Source organism: Corylus avellana, chromosome ca4 (genome assembly GCF_901000735.1).
Source record: "Corylus avellana chromosome ca4, CavTom2PMs-1.0".
Lineage (NCBI taxonomy): Eukaryota > Viridiplantae > Streptophyta > Magnoliopsida > Fagales > Betulaceae > Corylus > Corylus avellana.
Window position 1 is genome coordinate 3,308,922 of NC_081544.1, and position 19,709 is coordinate 3,328,630.

General features: G+C 35.6%; 2 protein-coding genes across 2 annotated transcripts; both read left to right on the top strand.

Moving 5' to 3' along the window:
* The first annotated feature begins 1,777 nt into the window (after positions 1–1,777).
* LOC132177267 (uncharacterized) lies at positions 1,778–3,333 on the top strand. Its single transcript, XM_059589518.1, has 2 exons — positions 1,778–2,449; positions 3,055–3,333. Exons 1-2 carry the CDS (start codon positions 1,778–1,780, stop codon positions 3,331–3,333), a joined length of 951 nt encoding a protein of 316 aa, XP_059445501.1.
* Positions 3,334–9,720: 6,387 nt separating this feature from the next.
* On the top strand, positions 9,721–19,090 carry LOC132177278 (vacuolar-sorting receptor 1-like). The gene is made up of 12 exons (XM_059589535.1): positions 9,721–10,374; positions 11,677–12,369; positions 12,457–12,545; positions 12,708–12,777; positions 12,849–12,932; positions 13,043–13,119; positions 13,353–13,434; positions 15,229–15,311; positions 15,446–15,512; positions 17,931–18,059; positions 18,167–18,276; positions 18,645–19,090. The coding sequence occupies exons 1-12, from the start codon at positions 10,068–10,070 to the stop codon at positions 18,738–18,740; spliced, it is 1,887 nt and encodes a 628-aa protein (XP_059445518.1). The 5' UTR covers positions 9,721–10,067; the 3' UTR covers positions 18,741–19,090.
* Positions 19,091–19,709: the final 619 nt, after the last annotated feature.

Consider the following 19,709-nt stretch of genomic DNA (forward strand, 5'->3'; position numbering starts at 1 on the left):
TGCCTTTGAAGAAATTGCAAACTTAAAAGCATGATTGCAAAAGGTAACTAAGAGCCTGTTTGAGATTGTGTTTGAGGGACTTAGAAGTGCTTTTAATACTCAAAAAGTCCATTTAAAGAAAAAAGTACTTATTTGGTAAAAAAATTAAAAGTGTTTTTAAAAATCCAAAAAGCTTAAAAATTGTCAAAATACATTTTTGGAAAAAGCTTAAAAATGAAGTTTTTGCCCAAAAGCGCTTTTTGACTTAAAAACTCTATTTCTTAAACGCAATCCAAAACAAGCTTTAAGGGCTCTTTGAAATTGTGTTTGAAAAGCCTAAAAATGGACAAAAAACACTTTTAACAAAAGCTTAACCCATAAGCTCTTTATGATTTAAAAGCTCTATTTCTCAAACGCAATCTCAAGTAGACTTTAAGAGCTTGATTGAAATTGCATTAAGAAACTTACATCGTGACCTTTTTTTTTTTTTTTTTGGGGAGCAACATGGTTTTTAGTATATAAAAAGTTGTGTGCCTATAAAAATGGGTGCGCTTGGTAAAAAAAAGTTTACCCTAAGAAAAACCAAAATTACGTAAAAATTAGGCTTTTTATTTAGATAAAAATTCTATTTTCTAACGCAATCTCAAAAAAGTTATAAGGCACACCAATAATGCAACCTTATAAGTATCGAGGTGGAGCATAATTAGGGGCTATCCTTTTTTCTGCTTAGTTACGTTTTCCTTTGGTCCACAAGGGCCCCTAATCTAATATTTCACCTGATTATGTTTGACATCATAATAAGTTAAAGTGGTCATGGTCTCCTGATAGTTTTAGTGGATCAATCGAATTATTTGTTTGGGAATTTTTTTTTTCTAAGAGGGGTAGAGAAGGTGATTAAATACTTAAAAAGAGAAAACAAAAAGAAAGGGTGGGGGCAGCCCAACAAAGACTCCAATACAATTATTATAATGCAGTAAAAACTTGAAAACTATTGGAAATAGGCGAAATGAATGGCCAAGCAAAGAAAGAGGCAGTCTAAAATCTCAATTTTTTTGGAGTAGTTTAGATGAGGAGCGATAAATAAACTTGAAAACCACGACAATAGAAAGAGTACTAATAATAATTGGATTAGAGTGGCCGAAGAGAAGTATCGCAGCGATCTCATTATTATAGATGAGTACATGGCTTAATTATAGAGAATGAGATCATTTCCAGTTCATTTTCCTTATAAAACGGGGACAAATGTGTCCTTTGCTCTAAGACACCGACTCCTTGTGGTAAGACCCAACTACAGCCCAATCTGAGTCAACCCGAACCCGAACCCGAACCCAAACCCGGCGCGTTGCCACAACGCGTTGCCAGGCCAATCCTGACAACGGTTTTAACTACCTCTTCCATATCCCATCTTCTATGGCGATTTTGTAGAATTTCAAAGACCTTGACTTTACACCTATACCACCAGCAGTGTCAATCCTGAGAACAAATCGGAGCTGTTCAATTTTTAAGCAACAAATCCTATAACCTGATAACAAGAGCAAATTATATAATCTTCGCTGTTTCACAGCGTTAGACCACCTTCCTTCTTAAATCCAGCAAAATTACAACCAATTTTCGTTTACCCATTTCACATTTTTACGCGTTCAATCTCAGGCCATTTCAGATTTCTTTCAAATGACTCAAAGAAATCAACTTTTTTCACAATCCCACCATATATTCGCTTGAAGAAAATCTTTTAAAGTTCCTTTCTTCTTTTTTTTTTACTTTCTTTCTATTCTTTCTTGTCAGTGCATGCAAAGAGATGGCAAATTTGGGTTCTGGGGTTCTCATGAAGCTTCTTGGAGAAATGGGTGTGGATGAAAAGGTGTCAGAGGATTGTAAACCTGTTTTGTTGCAAATCAGAAGCATAATTCCTGTGCTGGCAGAGGGTGATCTTTGGCCTAACCAGGGTTTTTACTTGAAGGTTTCGGATTCTTCACATGCTCTGTACGTGTCTTTGCCTCAAGAACAAGATGACATGGTTCTTTGCAACAAATTGCGACTTGGGCAGTTAATATATGTGGAAAAATTGGAGGTGGCATATCCGGTTCCCATGCTTAAAGGTATAAAACCCATTCGGGGTCGGTTTGAGTGCGTTGGAAATCCTAAAGATCTTATTCCCATGGATAATTTGGTGAAGAAGATGCGGGGAAAGTTTCGTTCTTTAAGTACTTCAAGAGTCCGTGAAAATGAGGAGAAATATAGAAGAGTCTCCAGGTCTAGAAATCGTGATATTGAGAGGAGTCCTTCTCATGTAAAGAAGGTGTCTAAAAAAAATGGTTTTGTTGACAAAGATAGTGATTCTGAGAGCACAATATCTTCTCCCTCTTCTATGTCAGCCGTCAAGAGAAGAAGCTGGAATGGGGTAGACATTCCAGAATCCCGGATTATCAAGCAATGGGTGAAACCAATTGGTCGCACTCAAAGTGCTCAAGTGAGTGCCTCAATGTCTCTTCTTTTAACTAAAATTTGGGTGCGGAAGAATTATTAGTAAAAAGTTCGTCTAAATTTTGCACAAGTCAACTCAGCCATTTGATTTTTGTTCCTACAAGCCAAAAATTGACAAGATGATTAGTTGAGTGACATATATAAATTTTTAAACTTTACTTGACCTAAGTTGCAGAGAAGTGCGTCATTTGATGAAGTCAAAGTCGGATGTTAAGTGTTTTTTGCTGATTGATCTGCGAGCTTAAAACAACTAAGGGTTTGTTTGGTAAAACTTTTTAGATGATGCTTTTTGCTTTTTGGTTGTGATATTAAATAAAAGTAAAAGTAGTTTTGAGTGTTTTATGTATTGAGTTATTTGCTAAAAAGTAAAAAGCTGTCATAAAAAGTCTTTTTTTTTGTGATTTATATGCATCCATACACCTTTCTCTTGAATTCATTGATATAGATAATAAAAAGATGGCTTTTGGCTCTGCCCAATTCATTTGTATGAGTCAAGCTGGAAATTTTTTGGCTTGTTTCATTAAGTTCTGATGTTGCAGATTTGTTATCTAATTAAAATTATAAGCCTTCTCACACTTTATGCATTGACAGTTTCCTCCTATTTCTCCTTCTGGGGATGATAGCTCAGATGACATTTCAAGCTCTAAATCGGAAAGAAAAGATATTGGTATAGATATTAAATCCGTCAAAAGTTCCAACAATTGTAGGATCCTTACGTCGGCAAAATGCTATGAGGAGTCCTTAGATCCTGCAGGAGTGTTCAGTTTGGTTAAGGATGAAAAATTGACAGAAACTACAATTTTATGGAACTCCCTTTCCTCAAGCTTAGTGAATCTTGCCAAGGTACAGTTCTTTAATTCATTTTTATGAGAAGTATTCTAGCCCTTTATATGTCAAAAAAAAAAAGAAATCAGGCAAACAAACTCCTTCCGCATTCTGCAGGAGGTGTTAAGGCACAGAGATGTGGCTCTGCTTGCTGCTGTGGAGGCATTGGAAGAGGCTGCTGCTGCTGAAAGATTGCTCAAATGCCTGAGGTGCCAAAAATTTCAGCTTGTGAAAGTTCTGCAGATAAATCTTGTCAATTAAGTTCATAAGTTTTTTTGAAGATTTTATTTGCCATTGTTTGCTCAATGTGTTTTAACATAGAATGACAATTTTGATGGAAAGGAATCACAATTAATTCCAGTATCCCTATCACATAGAAATGATCTATAACCAAGTTTATGACTTTAGTTTTAGTACAAAAATTTGTAGTTCTAACTCATTGTGCTTGAATGGTTTCTGTTAGTTCCATGGTTTTGATGTTCAAAGTTCAAGTGAACTTTAAACATTTCTATTCTTGTCAGGTATGCCGCCATGATGACCTTTATCACATTTTGGGGCATATTTCTGTTGTCTATACCATGTTTCAGGCTCTGGGTCAGAGCTTCTTCACAATATATGGTCTGAATGGTGCTGAGGACATTTGCAAGCTTGGAGATGCTGCCCTGAAATTAGAGGAGATGGTAACATACTGTATAAACGTTTTTTAGTAGATAGTGAGTTGGCCACACAATTTAGGTTGAATTCAAATTTTCCTCCTTTTAAGGGGGAGACCTGTCAAGTGCCTTAAGGGGTGACCAAAAAAATATGGATCATGTTGTAAGTTCTGTAAGAATGAGAGGTAGACTAGAGAGGAGGTAAGCTTAAGATGTGTATTAAATTACCAGTTATACCAAAAGTTTAAGTTAATAAGAAGAGGTAAATTTAATCACTTAACCATTATTTTAACACTCATCCTCACATTTGGGCTCAAACTCCCTTTTTAATAGGTGAGGTTCAACACGTAAAATATTTAATTTAAATGAGGAGTGATTTGACAGAGTCAAGGTTCGATCTCATGACTTTTAGCTTTGATACCATGTAAAAAATTAAACATAACTACTGAGATAAGAATGAGAAAAAATATATTCTAAAAGCTTAAACTGGTAGGAAGAGATAAATTTAATCACTTAACCATTACTTTAACAATGTGAAAAAAGATACATAGGTTTCTAATTTAATGGAAACAAGTTGGTTGAGAGGAGGATGAAGCCAAAGACAGTAACTGTGAAGGTGGGGAAACAATAGCAATCAATGTTGGAAGAATAGAAGTGCTGCAAGCATGAGAGAGACTAGAAATGAGGTGGGTTGAAGTGGTGAAAGAAGATGTGTAGCTATGTGAGTCAATAGAAATATGGTACTATATATGACTCAGATAGTAGAAAAATGTTCTTTTTCTGATATCAAGGGCCTGCTTCTGAGTAGTTGTGTGACATTTTTGCAATGAGCAATGTAACTTGGAAGAGACCACATTGAAATGGTTGTTTTTCATTTGTCTATTTTATTTTTTAACTTGTCATTCTCTACATTGACTTTCCATGTCCATGCCCTTCTACATACTAACAGACACAAAAATTACAGGTGTGACTAACTTTTGTTTGTCTTTCCAGTACATACTCAGAGCTTCTGGAAGCCAAGGGAGATGATCAGCAGCCATCAGTTGGCAACTTTTTCAGCCTTCAAGATGACTTGGTGCACACTCAACACATTGTTCAGTCATTAACAAACATCAGTCCACCAGGAGCAAATGACAGTGAACCAAACGGCCCTGGTTCCATCAGAGACTGCATGAACCTTGCTTTGGACAGAAAGAAAAATGCAGCTACATGGATTAAAGCGGCTTTGGCAGCCGACCTCGCCCTATTCCCTGTCCTTAATATCCCTAATGGGACTACCAGCATAGTGAAAGAATCAAGTAGAATTCATGGCAGTAAACCAAAGGGCACATGTATAGACAGGAAACAGAGGAATAATGGTGAAATCTGTGTTGGATTGGCAGCTGAGAAGGAGAGCCCACCACATTGGATTAAGGGACATGCTTTGCATGCAGCTGTGGACTTGACAAATTCCCTCCATGATGAATGTAGAAGATGGTTTTTAGGTTTCGTTGAGAATTACTTAGATGAAGTAAAGAGCAAAACCATTTCCATGGAATCAGACAGTGAGGAAGCTGAGATGATGTGTCAGATTAAGAGAGTGAGTGACTGGTTGGATGTGATGGTTAACAAAAAAGCTAAATCTCTCAAAATTGGATCTGAAGACAGTTCCACACTGGGGAACTTTGACTTAGAAGTTTATGGGAGGGTGAGGAACAAAATATATGCTGTCCTCATGAAGCATGTTGAGAGAACTGCTATGGCTTTCGAAAATATGAATGCAAAAGCTGAAGGTTGAAGATTTACCCCAGCAATGAAATACCCTTCTTCCTGGAAAACACATGCAGATTTCATGCAAAATGCCATTCACTGCAAAGAAATATAGATAATTTTCTCTTTTTCGTTCTTTGTACATAACAAGATCACCGCATGTAATTTGTGATGATTCTTTCTGGAAAATGGGAAGTTATTTCTCTCTTCCACTGATCATTAGTTTTCTTCTCAGCTTTTTTCTTTGAGAGTTTTCATCTTCTGTTTAGTGCAGCGAATTCAATGAGCAGAAAAGCTCCGTAGGGGGGAGGTAGCTTGGACACTCGTGAGGAGGCAAAGCTCTTCCCTTCTTCCTGTCTGCAATCGATGGGGAAACTCCACTGGAGAAGAGCAAGGTCAAGAGTTGAGAGAGGGGTGTGATCACTGACTTAAAGTGTAATAAGCTTATTTTTTTATAAAATAAAAATAAGCTAAAGTTATATAATTTTTTAAGCTTATTTTTTACACTCTTCTCTCTAGATTGGTTTAAAACTAATTAAATAATAATATTTAACTAAAGTAGTGAAAATTATAGAGAGTTTGATGTTTGACTCATTTTAAAAGTGGCTCTCTAAATTTGATAAAATGAAATTTTCTCCTAAAATTTATCTTTTATTTGAGGAGTCCATTGTAAATGCTCTAACATGGTATAGAGCTAGAGTTCTTGAGTTCAAACCTTAGCTTAAGCTTTTGAAATAAATGCTTATTTAATACAAGTAACCAAAACCCAGGTCACCAAATTTTGTAAGAATCATTTTTGTATTTCAAAATGGAAATGTGTAATGTATATGCGCTATCGTTCCTAATTTTCTCCTTGTTGCTTTCTTCTTCTTCGGGGTAAAGGATGACAGAAATAAGTTTATTGGTACATTTTTTGAAATGGGTGATTCACGTGGTTTGAGATTAGGTATAACTTGCAACAAAAGCAAACCGTAAGATAAGAGCTTGTTGGGTGTACAGGTGAAAGATAGCTCAAATGCTTAAGTCAGTAGATAATTATATGAAAAATGGTCAAGAATAGCTATGAATTCAACCCCTGTTACCTGGTAGGAGTTTCCCTTTTATAGGGCTTGGTATTAATCACCATCCCTGTTTTCTCGACACCCACGTTCCGGAGGAGTCTGCTGTAACTGCCTTTGATCATGGTTATCATGGAAAGCGGTTGAAGGGTGGTGATGACGTGCCTAGGCACCGTTTAGTAAACGGTTTGGTAAAGGCAAAGGCAAAAGGCACAAAAATCTCACTTTTTCATTTTTCTAACATTCTCTTATTTTTTACATCACATCAATAACTTTTATTACTATTCCAATTAAAAAATCAATACAAAACAAAAAATTTTCATTTTTCCATATCAAATATTCTTACTTTTTCACTTTTCAAAAAAAAAAAAATTTCTTACTTTTTTTTCTCGTCAATCAATTTTTGTTAGAGTATCGAACCAAAACCGAAACAAAATCATTTATCGAACCCCTAGTCACCACGTGCTCCCAGAACGTGGTGACTTCAAGTATCCAACTGGGCTATTGGCATAATGGGCCATGCTTAGCTTGTGCACCTAGCTGGCTAACTTGGGCTTGAAGGGTCTTTATGGATTCTGATCCATCCATTACTCAACAAAGTTGATGGCGATTTTTTTAATCAATTTAACGTTAATTCAAAGATCTAAATGGTATCCAAGCTAGTACAACTGTAGAGGGTATTGAATTTTGGGTCTTCAAGAGGTAGCTCAATCGACTGTAACTACACTTAATGAAGCGAATGTCACTAGTTCGAATCCCCCTCTTCCGTCTTGTGCAGACATGTAAAAAAAAAAAAAAAAACAAAACAAAACAAAAGGAACTGTTGAGAAAAATCTAAGGTTAAAATAGCATTAATTGTAGCCCTTTTTCTATTGTATTTCTTCAAATTAATTTTTTTTTTTATTAGCAATGGCTAGTTTGACTAACACATGCAAACATGGGATATGATAAAAAATTTCATTGAACTCTCATGGGGACAACAATGACTTTAAAATTTAAAATTAAAATAAAATAAAAAATCCAAAATCGATAGCAGTGCTAGGCTTTTCAACTGTCCATATCATATATATTTATAAGATTTAGACAAAATCTTCACTTTGCAAGACAGCATTTGTTGCTCATCTTTGTATGGTACACTTGGCCCACTTGGCTATAGACTAGCTAGTCTTATGAGTAATGCTATTTTTTCATATTTATTTATTATATTAATTTTATATCAATTGGTGTGACGTATTTTAAATGACTTTTCATGTCAGCCACCTAAAAAAAAAAAAACCCTACTAAATACACGTTACGTCCACCGGTATGATAAATAATTATGAATAATAACATAACTAAACTTTTTTATACAAATAGTGTACCTAATAAGAGCAGTTTGCAAGAGGTATTTTGATTTAAAAGGGAAAATTATATTTTACCACCCCAAAGTTTGGGGCGATTTACAATTTGACCTTCAAAGTTTTAATTTTGGCAATACACCCCTCCCAAAGTTTCAAATTTTTGCAATTTGACCAATTGTATCCAAAACTTTCCATATTGCCCCTAATTTTTTTTATATAAAAAAAAAAAAAAAATTCGGGGTGGCTTGGTCATTTGGCTATTTTTGCACCCCCAAATTTGTTCTTTTTTTATTTTTTTTTATTTTTATAAAAAATAAAAATTAGAGGCAATATGAGAATTTTAGGATAATATTTGTCGAATTGCAAAAAATTGAAACTTTGGGGGGTAGATGGCTAAAATTGAAACTTTGGAAGTCGAATTGCAAATCGCTCAAAACTTTGAAGGGGTAATGTGTAATTTTCCTGATTTAAAAACTGTGTGGATTTCACAACAAAAGAATGAAGCTATAAACATGGAAATTTTATGAACTTACCAATTTGGTGTATAGAAATATGTTAAATTTTGGATGAATTGAATGATTATTAACCCAGAAAAACAAACTATTTATTGAAATTGAATGCAACTACTCCTAACTTTTATGAACAATCATACCAAATTCAGTATCATTATTATTATTATTAAAATGAGAATCTCCTACGGTTAGGGTATTTGAATTTGATTGAGATTAGGGCAACCCACAAAAAGGGGGCATATCTATTTTGGGCAGCTTATCTATCCGAAGTTGGTGGACCTTGGAGCTTTTTTTTATGTCCTAGTTATAGGGGTTTCCAGATTCTTAGTTAGAATTATTCAAGTAATTAAGCTCCATAAAACCAAGAAATTAACTGTCCATCCTTTCCCCAATCCCAAGTATAAATTCTATATTTAGCAATAAAAATGCCATTTATGTATCTTTTTACTTCCTTCTACCATAACAGATTGTTTATCCCACTTCACCACTTAAGGGGAAGGAGTCATGCAATTAATAGATACATTTTTTTTTTCTTTTTTCTGGACAAATTTGTTTTTTTAAAGCGGGCTTTAAACTGATATATGTTTTTAAAGCAGTGAGTTTTAAATAAATATTCTTAAAAAATCATATAATATGTTAATTTTATTAAAAATACAATTACATATTTTAAAGATAAATATCAATTTAATAGATTAAATTATGATTTGTTTGTTTTTGATCAACATAGGGCTCAACTGAGAAAGGCAGGTAAATTTGTCTTTATTAAGAGGAAAAGAGAGAGAGAGAGAGAGAGAGAAAAAACGTGTTGAAAAAGATTGTTGACTGAGATATTGTTAGGCGGTGGAAAGTTAGATAAATAAACATATATATATATATATATATATATATATATTAATTTTCTATTTCAGCCATTATTGATTGATTATTCTCCTAAAATATTAAAAAAAAAAACAAAACAATATCTTTGTGGTCAAATTAGGGAACTAAAATACAACAATAGATAACTCTCCATCCTCTAGATTTAGCCTTATCCATTTTTATTTACTAATAATCCTAATTTTTTTTTTTTTCCGTATCAGTTATCTCTGTTAAGTAATTTATTAAGGTAAAAAGAATAATATTATAGAGCATCACACTAGGGAAATGAAGACGTTGATGCTCGAGGAATTTTCTCCCAACACCGATAGAAATCCCTTCGTCCTTTTCTAAGTTCTTTCCTACACACACGCACGCAGATCCAACACAATCAACAGGGCATCAACAACGACAACAGAAGCAACCATTTTCCCAAAAGAAACACAAAAGCAGGCTCGACTTTTTTTTTTTTTTTTTGGGTTTTCCTCGAAAAAAAAAATTTCAGAACCCGGGGATTTTATGTTTCAAAGGAACAATCTTTCTTCTGTTTTTTCAACCGACTGATCCAAAAACCAGAACCCATTTTTTCGTTTTCCTTGATAGGCCCTAAAAATGAAGCTCCAGAGATCAGCAGCGACACTCCTCCTAGGGTTTCTGGTGGTGTCTTTGATACCCTCATCAATCGCGAGATTTGTGGTGGAGAAGAACAGCTTGAGGGTGACATCTCCGGACAGCATCAAAGGCACGCATGACAGTGCCATTGGGAACTTTGGGATACCTCAGTATGGGGGCAGCATGGCTGGGGTTGTGGTGTACCCCAAGGATAACAAGAAGGGTTGTAAAGTTTTCGATGAGTTCGGGATTTCGTTCAAGGCCAAGCCCGGAGCTCTCCCGACCTTCGTTGTGCTCGATCGTGGAGGTACCCTTTTTCCGGTTTTGAGTAATTTGGTTCTTATTGTGAGGTTTGAGGTTCAATTTGTGATTGGATGGTACTCTTTTGGTGATTTGTATCAATGTGTGTTTTTAAGCTCTTTTTGGTTTGTTGCAGTGAGGCCCTTTTGATAGTATTGGTTAATATGCTTGTTACTGTTATAGAAATAATTTGGTAAATTTTTTGGTTAATTGAGGAGGTATCCTTTTTGGTAATTTGGATCAATTTGTCCTTTTTAGCTCTTTTTGGTTGATTGGAGAGGTAAATTTTTTCGTAGTTTCGACTAATTTGCTTGTTATTGTTAGGTTTGAGGTTCAATTGCTTTGGTGTGGTTTTATTTAGGAGGTGCCCTTGTGGTAGTTTGGATCAATTTGCGCTTTGGAGCTCTTTTTTGAATTTTGGTTGATTCGGAGAGCTACCTTTATTCATACCAGTTGTAGTTATGTGTTCTGAAGTTCAAATAGTTTGTTTTGGCGAGTGAGTAGGTACATCTGGGATAAATTTCCCTTTAAAAAAATAAAAAATTTGTTTTGGGTTGCTACCGGGTACAGTTCTCATAAGTATGGTTACTTTGCTTGATATATGAGCCTTCAGCTTCAATTAATTTGTTTCAGTTGGTTGAGAGGCTGCCCTTTTGCTAATTTGGATATCCTTGCTTTTAGCTCTTTAAATTGATCATGGATCCAGCACATGGAATTGTTTGTTTTATGCTCTGAGTCTCAGCATGCTATGTTGTGCTGTGAGGTCTAAATCCATACTGAATAAGTCCATCAAAACTGTAATTGCAGGTTGGTTATTGAAATTGGATAAATTTGCAATAAAAAAACCCAGGAGTTAACTAATATTACGTGCACTGACAAAAAAATTGTAGAAATTAGTTTGAAACTACCATAGTCTGGAAAGAAGTCATTTAAACTAGAATATTTTTGGTACGATGAGGTATAATTTGTTTTGGCAGATTAAGAGGTAACTTTTCATAATCAGCTATGAGATTTAGTTGGTTTGTCCTGGTTCATTGGTGAGGTACCTTTTAAGAATTTGGATTATTTTGCTTTATGAAGGAACACTTTACTGATTATGATAATTGTTTTTATACTATGATTCTCGAGGTTGAAGTTATTAGTGTCTCGTTAATTGTGGATGTAGCCTTTTTATAAATTTGTTTCCTTTGGTTGTTTGATATCTTGTTCATTGATGTCCTAAACCTTTACTTCTAGTGTTTTGCGTTTGGTTGGCCTCAAACACACTTTTATTAAAACTATTATTACTCTTTTTAATGTTATTTTCCAGATTGCTTCTTCGCTTTGAAGGTCTGGAATGCCCAGAATGCTGGGGCTTCTGCAGTTCTTGTTGCAGATGACGTTGAGGAACCATTGATAACCATGGACTCTCCTGAAGAAGATGGTTCCTCCGCAAAATACATTGAAAACATAACAATACCATCTGCACTCATTGAAAAACGTTTTGGGGAAGCATTAAAGAAAGCATTCAGCGCTGGGGACATGGTCAATGTGAATCTTGACTGGAGAGAAGCTGTTCCGCATCCAGATGATCGCGTGGAATATGAATTGTGGACCAACAGCAATGATGAATGTGGGGTTAAATGTGACATGTTGATGGAGTTTGTGAAGGATTTCAAGGGTGCTGCACAGATACTTGAGAAAGGTGGTTACACTCAATTCACACCCCATTATATAACTTGGTACTGTCCCCAGGCATTCACCTTAAGCAAACAGTGCAAGTCCCAGTGCATTAATCATGGAAGGTATTGTGCTCCTGATCCTGAACAGGACTTCAGCACAGGTTATGAAGGGAAAGACGTTGTTCTTGAGAACTTAAGGCAGCTATGTGTTTTTAGAGTGGCAAATGAGACAAAAAAGCCTTGGGCGTGGTGGGACTACGTAACTGATTTTCAAATTAGATGTCCTATGAAAGAGAAAAAATACAAGAAGGAATGTGCTGATGCTGTTATCAAATCACTTGGTAAAGTATTTATCAATCATCATATCTTAAGAATACTGGTACTTAATGATGAATGACTTTTAAAATGTTCATGTGATTTCTGCACAGGTGTCGATATTAAAAAGGTTGAGAAGTGTATGGGGGATGCAAATGCTGACTCTGAAAATCCTGTTCTAAAAGAAGAGCAAGATGCTCAGGTATTTGTTTCCTATCTATACATTCTTGTTTAACAGCTTTAAGTGCTTCTTTGAAATCTTTTAATTGCATTTTGGCATTTGCGGTGACCTTATGCAATCCTTTGAAATTGATGATCTTAGTTCAGTTATGTTTGCCTGGTTGACAAGAATACTTTTTTCTAGGTTGGGAAAGGAACGAGAGGTGATGTAACCATCTTGCCAACCCTTGTTGTCAATAACCGACAGTATCGAGGTTTGTCTATGGGCTTCTATTTCATAGTCAACAACCTGGATGTTTTCCCCTTCTAAAATACGTTTCTGCAGGGAAGTTGGACAAAGGTGCAGTTCTGAAGGCCATCTGTGCTGGTTTTCAGGAAACTACTGAACCAGCTGTTTGTTTGAGCAGTGGTAAGTCTTTCTTGTTTGTTTGGTGCTAATTTTAAAATAAGTAGATTGCTTGGGTGACTTGACTTGTTTATTCTGGACCTGAGTTTTATGATTGGGCTAAATTGTGCTAGATGTGGAGACAAATGAGTGCTTGGACAATAATGGTGGTTGCTGGCAAGACAAAGCAGCCAATCTCACAGCCTGCAAGGTACGAATCAAAATCTACTGCCTAATCAGGTGTCTACTTGATATTACGAAAAAACTGAAAGAAAAAAAAAAAGAGACAAACTGTTCTGTTTCATTTCTTCTGTTCCGTTTTCTTTTTTGCCCCCTTTCTGGTTGGAGTTGAAGTTGAGTTGAGTTACTTGGATTCTCAGTTCCGACTTTTGTGTTCTTGGTTGAAGTTTATCTTCCAATTGACAGTAGTGTTTATGTGCTCAGGATACATTTCGTGGGAGGGTGTGTGAATGCCCCTTGGTGGATGGTGTGCAGTTCAAAGGAGATGGTTATACCACTTGTGAAGGTGAAATTATATGCTGTAGCTTTTCTTTGCATAAAAATTAACTGGAATGCTACTTCCGAACACTGCTGGGTGGGGGGAAGAGGGTAATCTAGTGACTTATCAAACATGTGGAGTGTGGACACAATAATATATGATGCTTTTGCAAGTTTAGTTGAACTTTTTAATGAAAATTTGGTTGTTATTGATTGTAACGCTTTAATACTTTTGTTCTTATTGTAATAAACCTATATATTTCATTGTGTTATTGTGTAATGTATCAGTGAATGAATGGTGTCCTAGTAATAATTGGCTGGTGTTCCATAAAGTAACAGTCAGTTCTTATCAAATTTATATACACAAGTCCACAAAAGTGAGTTTTTACACAAAGGTTACTACCTTCAAATATTGATATTGATAATATTGGGGCTGTACAATTATTATTTTTTTAATTTTTTGGAAGTTAGGTTGGGGTTGGTACTCGTCGCTTGGGGCTTATATTGGGGTTGAGTGAGGATTTGATAGAAATACTAGGTTTGAAGAAAGGGCCACATGATAAAGGGGTTGGGGGTTGGGGTGGGTGAGAATTGGGAGTTGGGGTGTTTCTTATTCAATTAGCAAGCTATGGAATTTGTGTTGTTCACGCCCAATCGTTACTTTTTTTTTTATCTACCTGCAGTGTTACCCAAACTGACAAATCAATGAACTACCTGATTGCAAGATGCCACAGTACTAGGCCCTAGTTGTAAATCCTAATCGTGTATCAGTGGATATGATGCTTTACCCATCTAGGGAGACACATGAATCGAGCAAACAGAAATTTATTTACTGATTAAGTCAGTTAACGTTTGTGGATGGTCAATGGTTGGAGAGTAGTAGCTTTCAGAGTTTACCTTTACAAACTTCTGTATATGGCATATCTGGGAAAGCTTCTCATTTCCCAGTTGTTGGTTTCTGGCTCTTTTTGAACTCTTAATTTTTCCTTTTGTTTGGAGGGTGTTTAGGCCAAAATGCCATGGTTGATAAACTGTTAGCTTGATTTGTCTGAGAACCTTTTGATAATTTGCAATTTAGAAGTGCTTTTTGATTAGGTTTTACTGCATTATAACATTGATTTGATAATCTTGATTCATTGCTTACAGAAAAAACTATCTAGAAAAACGAATGGAAGCCAAAATTCTTAGTATTACCCTAATTACGGGAAAAAATTGATTCTCCAACTTAGAGTTTCAGCCCCATATGAGCTCCTCACATGCTTCACATATAATTCATTGACACCAATATTTGTATGTATTCACCTTAAAAGTTGGTCATAAGAATTCAGTCATTTGGGGAAAGATATGCTACAGAAAGTTTCCAGACTAGATTGTGCAAATAAGTTCTATTTCTTTAGTATGGCCATGGTTGTTAAAATAATGATCTGGATCACAGGATGGGAGAATTGTGTGATCCCAAATTTAACAAATGATCTGAATATGTCCTAAAACTCAGTCTGGTAGGATCATGGTGGGATTATAAGATAGGATCATAATATTGAACTAGCAAGCATTTAACAAAGTAGTTCTTCAACTGTGGCAAGTGACAAGTTAGGGTTTTTGACCATACATCTTCAGGCTAGAGGCTTGGAAGAAAATTTTATTTGCGCTTCACACATTACATAGAGGCAGTTCATGTGTTTCCATTTTAGTTTTAGTTTTTATTTTTATTATTATTATTGTATTTTCTATTCTAGAGAATGTATGAAGGTTCTTTTAGTTTTCAAAAATCTTACAATTCGGATTTTTCTTTGTTAAAAGTGTCTATTTTTTCGGCTTTCAGCTAGTGGGCCCGGGAGGTGCAAGATAAATAATGGAGATTGTTGGCATGCATCCCGAGATGGACACACGTTCTCTGCTTGTTCGGTTAGTGACCTGCAAGTTTTGCAAGTTTTTTGATGTTGCCTTTCCCAACACCCCTCCATGGGTGCCCCCTTCTTGTTTGTGGTTCATATTCTCATTTTATTATTATTATTTTCTTTTTTAATTTGTGTGAACAGGATAATGGAGAGGTTAAATGCCAGTGTCCACAAGGATTTAAGGGTGATGGTGTCAAAAGTTGTGAAGGTAAGAGACAGACATATTGGTTGAAGTTGTCTGTAATTTCCTCCCATGATACAAACTAAAGTCATAATCAGATGGAAATTCAATATCTAATAGCCTTACTTGTCCACTTCAGAGTGGTACAGGAGAATACGTCATAACTGGAACCATAGTTTCCACTTTTCTTGTTTCTTTGAGGGGCTGTAACTTGATTCGATACACACACACACACACACACGGTTTATGTTTTATTGTAGTCAGTATAGCCATACATGAGTTTAAAATATATTGGAGTCGTATTTATGGTACAACTTCACTTGTGCTTGGAACCAAAGAACTTTGAAGGTAAACCCCAACAGTTCATTTGAAGTTTGAAAATATGTGGCTAAAAGAAGTGGGACTTGTGGAATGAGTTCAAGGATGGTAGAAGGGTTATGATGTCCAGTTATGTGTTGGCAAGGAAGTTGAAAGCTTAAAGGACGATCTGAAAACATGGAATGAGTTCTTTGTTGTAAAGTGGGGTCCATACCTATGAACAATTTTGCCTCTAGGGTCCTATTACAAGGCAAATGTGGTTTGGAACTCGGTTCTAGAAAGTATGGAGAGATGCTTGACAGGCTGTAAATAAACATTGTACTTATCAAAGGGAGATAGACTCACTCTTATTAAGAGTACTTTATCCAGTTTATCTAATTTTTTCCTTTCTCTTTCCAAAATTCTTCCCAAGTGGAAAATAGATTGGAAAATTTACAACGGGATTTCTTATGGAGTGGGATGGACGTGGAGTTCAAATTCATTTGGTGGGTTGGAAACTTGTTTTGTTCTCCCTTCAAAATTGGAGAACAGGGTATTGGGGATGAGCAACATTAGCGTCTTTAACCAAGTTTTGTTGGGAAAATGGCTGTTTTATTTTGTGGAGGGAAGAAATCACATTTGGAGGTGTGTAATTTGGGTGAAATATGGGTTTTTGGGTGTTCATTGGACAGTAGATTTCTGCATAATAGAAATAGATAATATCAAATCCAATAGATGTAATATATTTGCTGACAACACCTCATGGTTGTATTGAGGAAATATTAGGACATGTGAAAGAGATTTTCTAGGTTTGTAAAATTTGTGGTAGGGGATGTTGGGAGGGTTCAATTTTGGCACGTGGTTGGGGAGGTGGTGCTCAAAAAATTATTTCCGGATTTTTTTTTCTTCTAACAGTTGTAGATAAGGATGCCCCCATTAATTATTATTTGGAATACTCAGAAGACAGGGTGATCCTTTCTTGGAATCTTACTATATTCTAATAACCCAGTGGGTGAAGGGTCTAATAGATTGTTTTGGAAGCCTAACTGAAACGGTATACTTGATGTCTGATCTTTGTATGAGGTTTTGAGAGCGTTTGGTGATACGCAATTTCCTTGGAAGAGTATTTTGTTTTAGATTATCCAAAAAGGAACATCACTCTAGTGACCTGGTGCTGTATGTGTAACCCCAACAAGGAACCAATTAATCAGTTACTGCTTCATTGCTGAGTTGCTAATGAGTTGTGGTCTTTTGTCTTCTCTTTATTCGGGATTCATTGGATCATGTCCAAGAAGGTAATTGATGCATATTTTGGTTGGAAAGGACTATTTGGGCAGAGCATAAGAGTAGCTTGGTGTGAAATGCAACTCCTCTTTGCCTCATGTGGATTATTTGGAGAGAGATGAATAATTGTACTTATAATGATGTTGAAATGTACTCTGTAACCTAAAACTGTATTTTTGGATATCTTTGTGTGACTGGCTTATGTGTTGTCCATGTCTTCATTTTTGATTTCCTAGACCTCCAGAATTTTCATTGCAAACTGTTTTACTTTCTGTAGCTTCCTGTACTTACTAATTTTTTTAGTACAATCACTTATTACTTTATGAAAGAGAGGGTGGTCAAACTTACAACCAGTATTTTGAACGTCTCTTTAGTTGGGTTAAACTCTACAATTTAGAATCCTGGTGTAGTTGGACTACTTGATTGGATCAAGACAGTGCAGTTGATTCAAATAAGGGTATTTCAAGTGTATTTTTTCAAAATATTACTTGACGAGTGAATGAAATATTACTGGTTTTCCAAGGAAGCCCGAATAACCTAATAGTTGATCAGTTGTGCGCCAGTACCCTAATCGGGGTGAGAACATCGACTTTTTAAAGCAGTGAGTTGAAGGAGATCACCAAAATGCGAGTTAAGAAAGCCTGATTACACCTAAACATTGGGTGACTACCTCACAAATCTTGTTGGTTTTTGGAACACTGTTTGGGATGAAGAAAACTAACATCAAGTCAAGCATGTCGTCAAACAGATATATATATATATATATAAATGTGTTTTCTAATGTTCTTTCTTTTCATACAGATATTGATGAATATATATATATATATATAAATGTGTTTTCTAATGTTCTTTCTTTTCATACAGATATTGATGAATGTAAAGAGAAGAAAGCTTGTCAGTGCCCTGAGTGTAGCTGCAAGAATACCTGGGGGAGCTACGACTGCAGTTGCAGTGGAGATCTTTTGTATATCAGGGACCATGATACCTGCATTAGTAAGTCCAGCTACTCATCCTTTACGACTCAAAAATTTACAATTACACCTGAAGTATGGTACATACTATTGTCATGTATAAATACCTCTCTTTTGGTTATTTTGCAGGTAAGAGTGCTAGTCAAACAAAATCTGCTTGGGCTGCTGTTTGGGTCATATTGATAGGCTTGGCTATGGCTGCTGGTGGGGCATATCTTGTGTACAAATATAGATTACGGGTAAGCTTGTTGCATTATATTCCTGTTTGCTGACTTCATACATCCATGTTGGATTAAGGAGCCTGTTCTTTTTGATGTTAGCATTAGTTTCTACCTGACTGCAATGATGCGTGAGATCAGTAAAATGCATAGTATTATAGTAGGAGTTGTTTGGAAGCAACGTTGTAGAAAAATAGGTTCTGTTGGTTGCCTCTGGATAAATGTTTGCTACTTATATTAATGCTTAAAAAAAACTCTGAATTGAAATATTCAATATTTTAACTCGAAAATATTGTACTTATAATCTTTTATACATCATGATGATGATTCAATTATTTCTATTGGTTGACATATTCAGAATGTTGATGTTTTTATTGTGGTTTCTGCAGTCATACATGGATTCAGAAATCAGAGCTATAATGGCACAGTATATGCCTCTAGACAGTCAAGCTGAAATACCAAACCATGTCGATGAACATGCATAGAAAGGAAATTCCGTTGTTCATTTTTCTTGAGGATTTCAGGTGCTAGCGCATCATTACACCCATGGTTATTAATGCAGTCACGAATTTTGAGGAGTTGGATCTTATATTCTTGTAAAATATGCTAGATAATAAAAGAATGCAGAGTAAAAATTGTCCTGTTATATTTGTTAGCAGTGCAACCATGCTGAACATCAAGAGCTGGGTTGGAAGCAGATTGCAAAGCATCTAGAAAGTCCGTTTCCCATCCTGAAAAATCTTGTCCCCTAATTTAAATAGCAATTATGTAATTTATTTATACCTTTAAGATGAGCTGACTTCATTGTCTTTATAATTCTCTGTTTTTAGGTTTAGCCTGTAGTTTCAGATTCATTAGGATTGGCCTTTTACCGAAGGCAAATAGTTCATCGACTTTACTCATATATTTCGTATTTATAGATATATCAAGGGTGTTTAACACTGCAAACTTATGTCTCAAGTAAGTCTATGTGCAGATGGATTATAAGATGATTAATGTCATTAATTATTCTCAAATGCACTTGGATAATTTGACAACAGTGCTTCATCCAGAAGTATTTGAAGCTATGAGCATTATTCAAAGCTGCTGGTTTTTGGGTTTTTTGGCTTTTGGACATTGTTAAGAAATGAGACGACTCACCTACTTCTTAGAGGATTAGGCTACAGCATTTGGTAACCCTAGTTCCTTGTGACATAATTACATCACCTTCTCTAAATTTTTTGCCTTTCTCTCAGCTCGACTTTTTTACTCATTTAGGTTTCATTGAATGTTTACAAAAGACTAAACCAATTTTCAAGGTGTTTTCATTAATTAGCAATCTCAATTGTTGGCAGGTTTAGAAGGGGGTTGGGCTGCCAGAGATGGCGTATTTCATCGTTTTGTTTACAATATAGGCAGTCGTCTCCAAAGCCTAATCTGCATGTAATGGCAATAATTTTTTGCCTTGACAGATA

Coding starts and splice junctions, on each gene's coding strand:
- LOC132177267 (XM_059589518.1), top strand. CDS start 1,778: ATGGCAAATTTGGGTTCTGGGGTTCTCATGAAGCTTCTTGGAGAAATG. Junction 2,450..3,054: donor GTCGCACTCAAAGTGCTCAA/GTGAGTGCCTCA, acceptor ATGCATTGACAG/TTTCCTCCTATTTCTCCTTC.
- LOC132177278 (XM_059589535.1), top strand. CDS start 10,068: ATGAAGCTCCAGAGATCAGCAGCGACACTCCTCCTAGGGTTTCTGGTG. Junction 10,375..11,676: donor CGTTGTGCTCGATCGTGGAG/GTACCCTTTTTC, acceptor GTTATTTTCCAG/ATTGCTTCTTCGCTTTGAAG. Junction 15,513..17,930: donor TGGTGTCAAAAGTTGTGAAG/GTAAGAGACAGA, acceptor CTTTTCATACAG/ATATTGATGAATGTAAAGAG.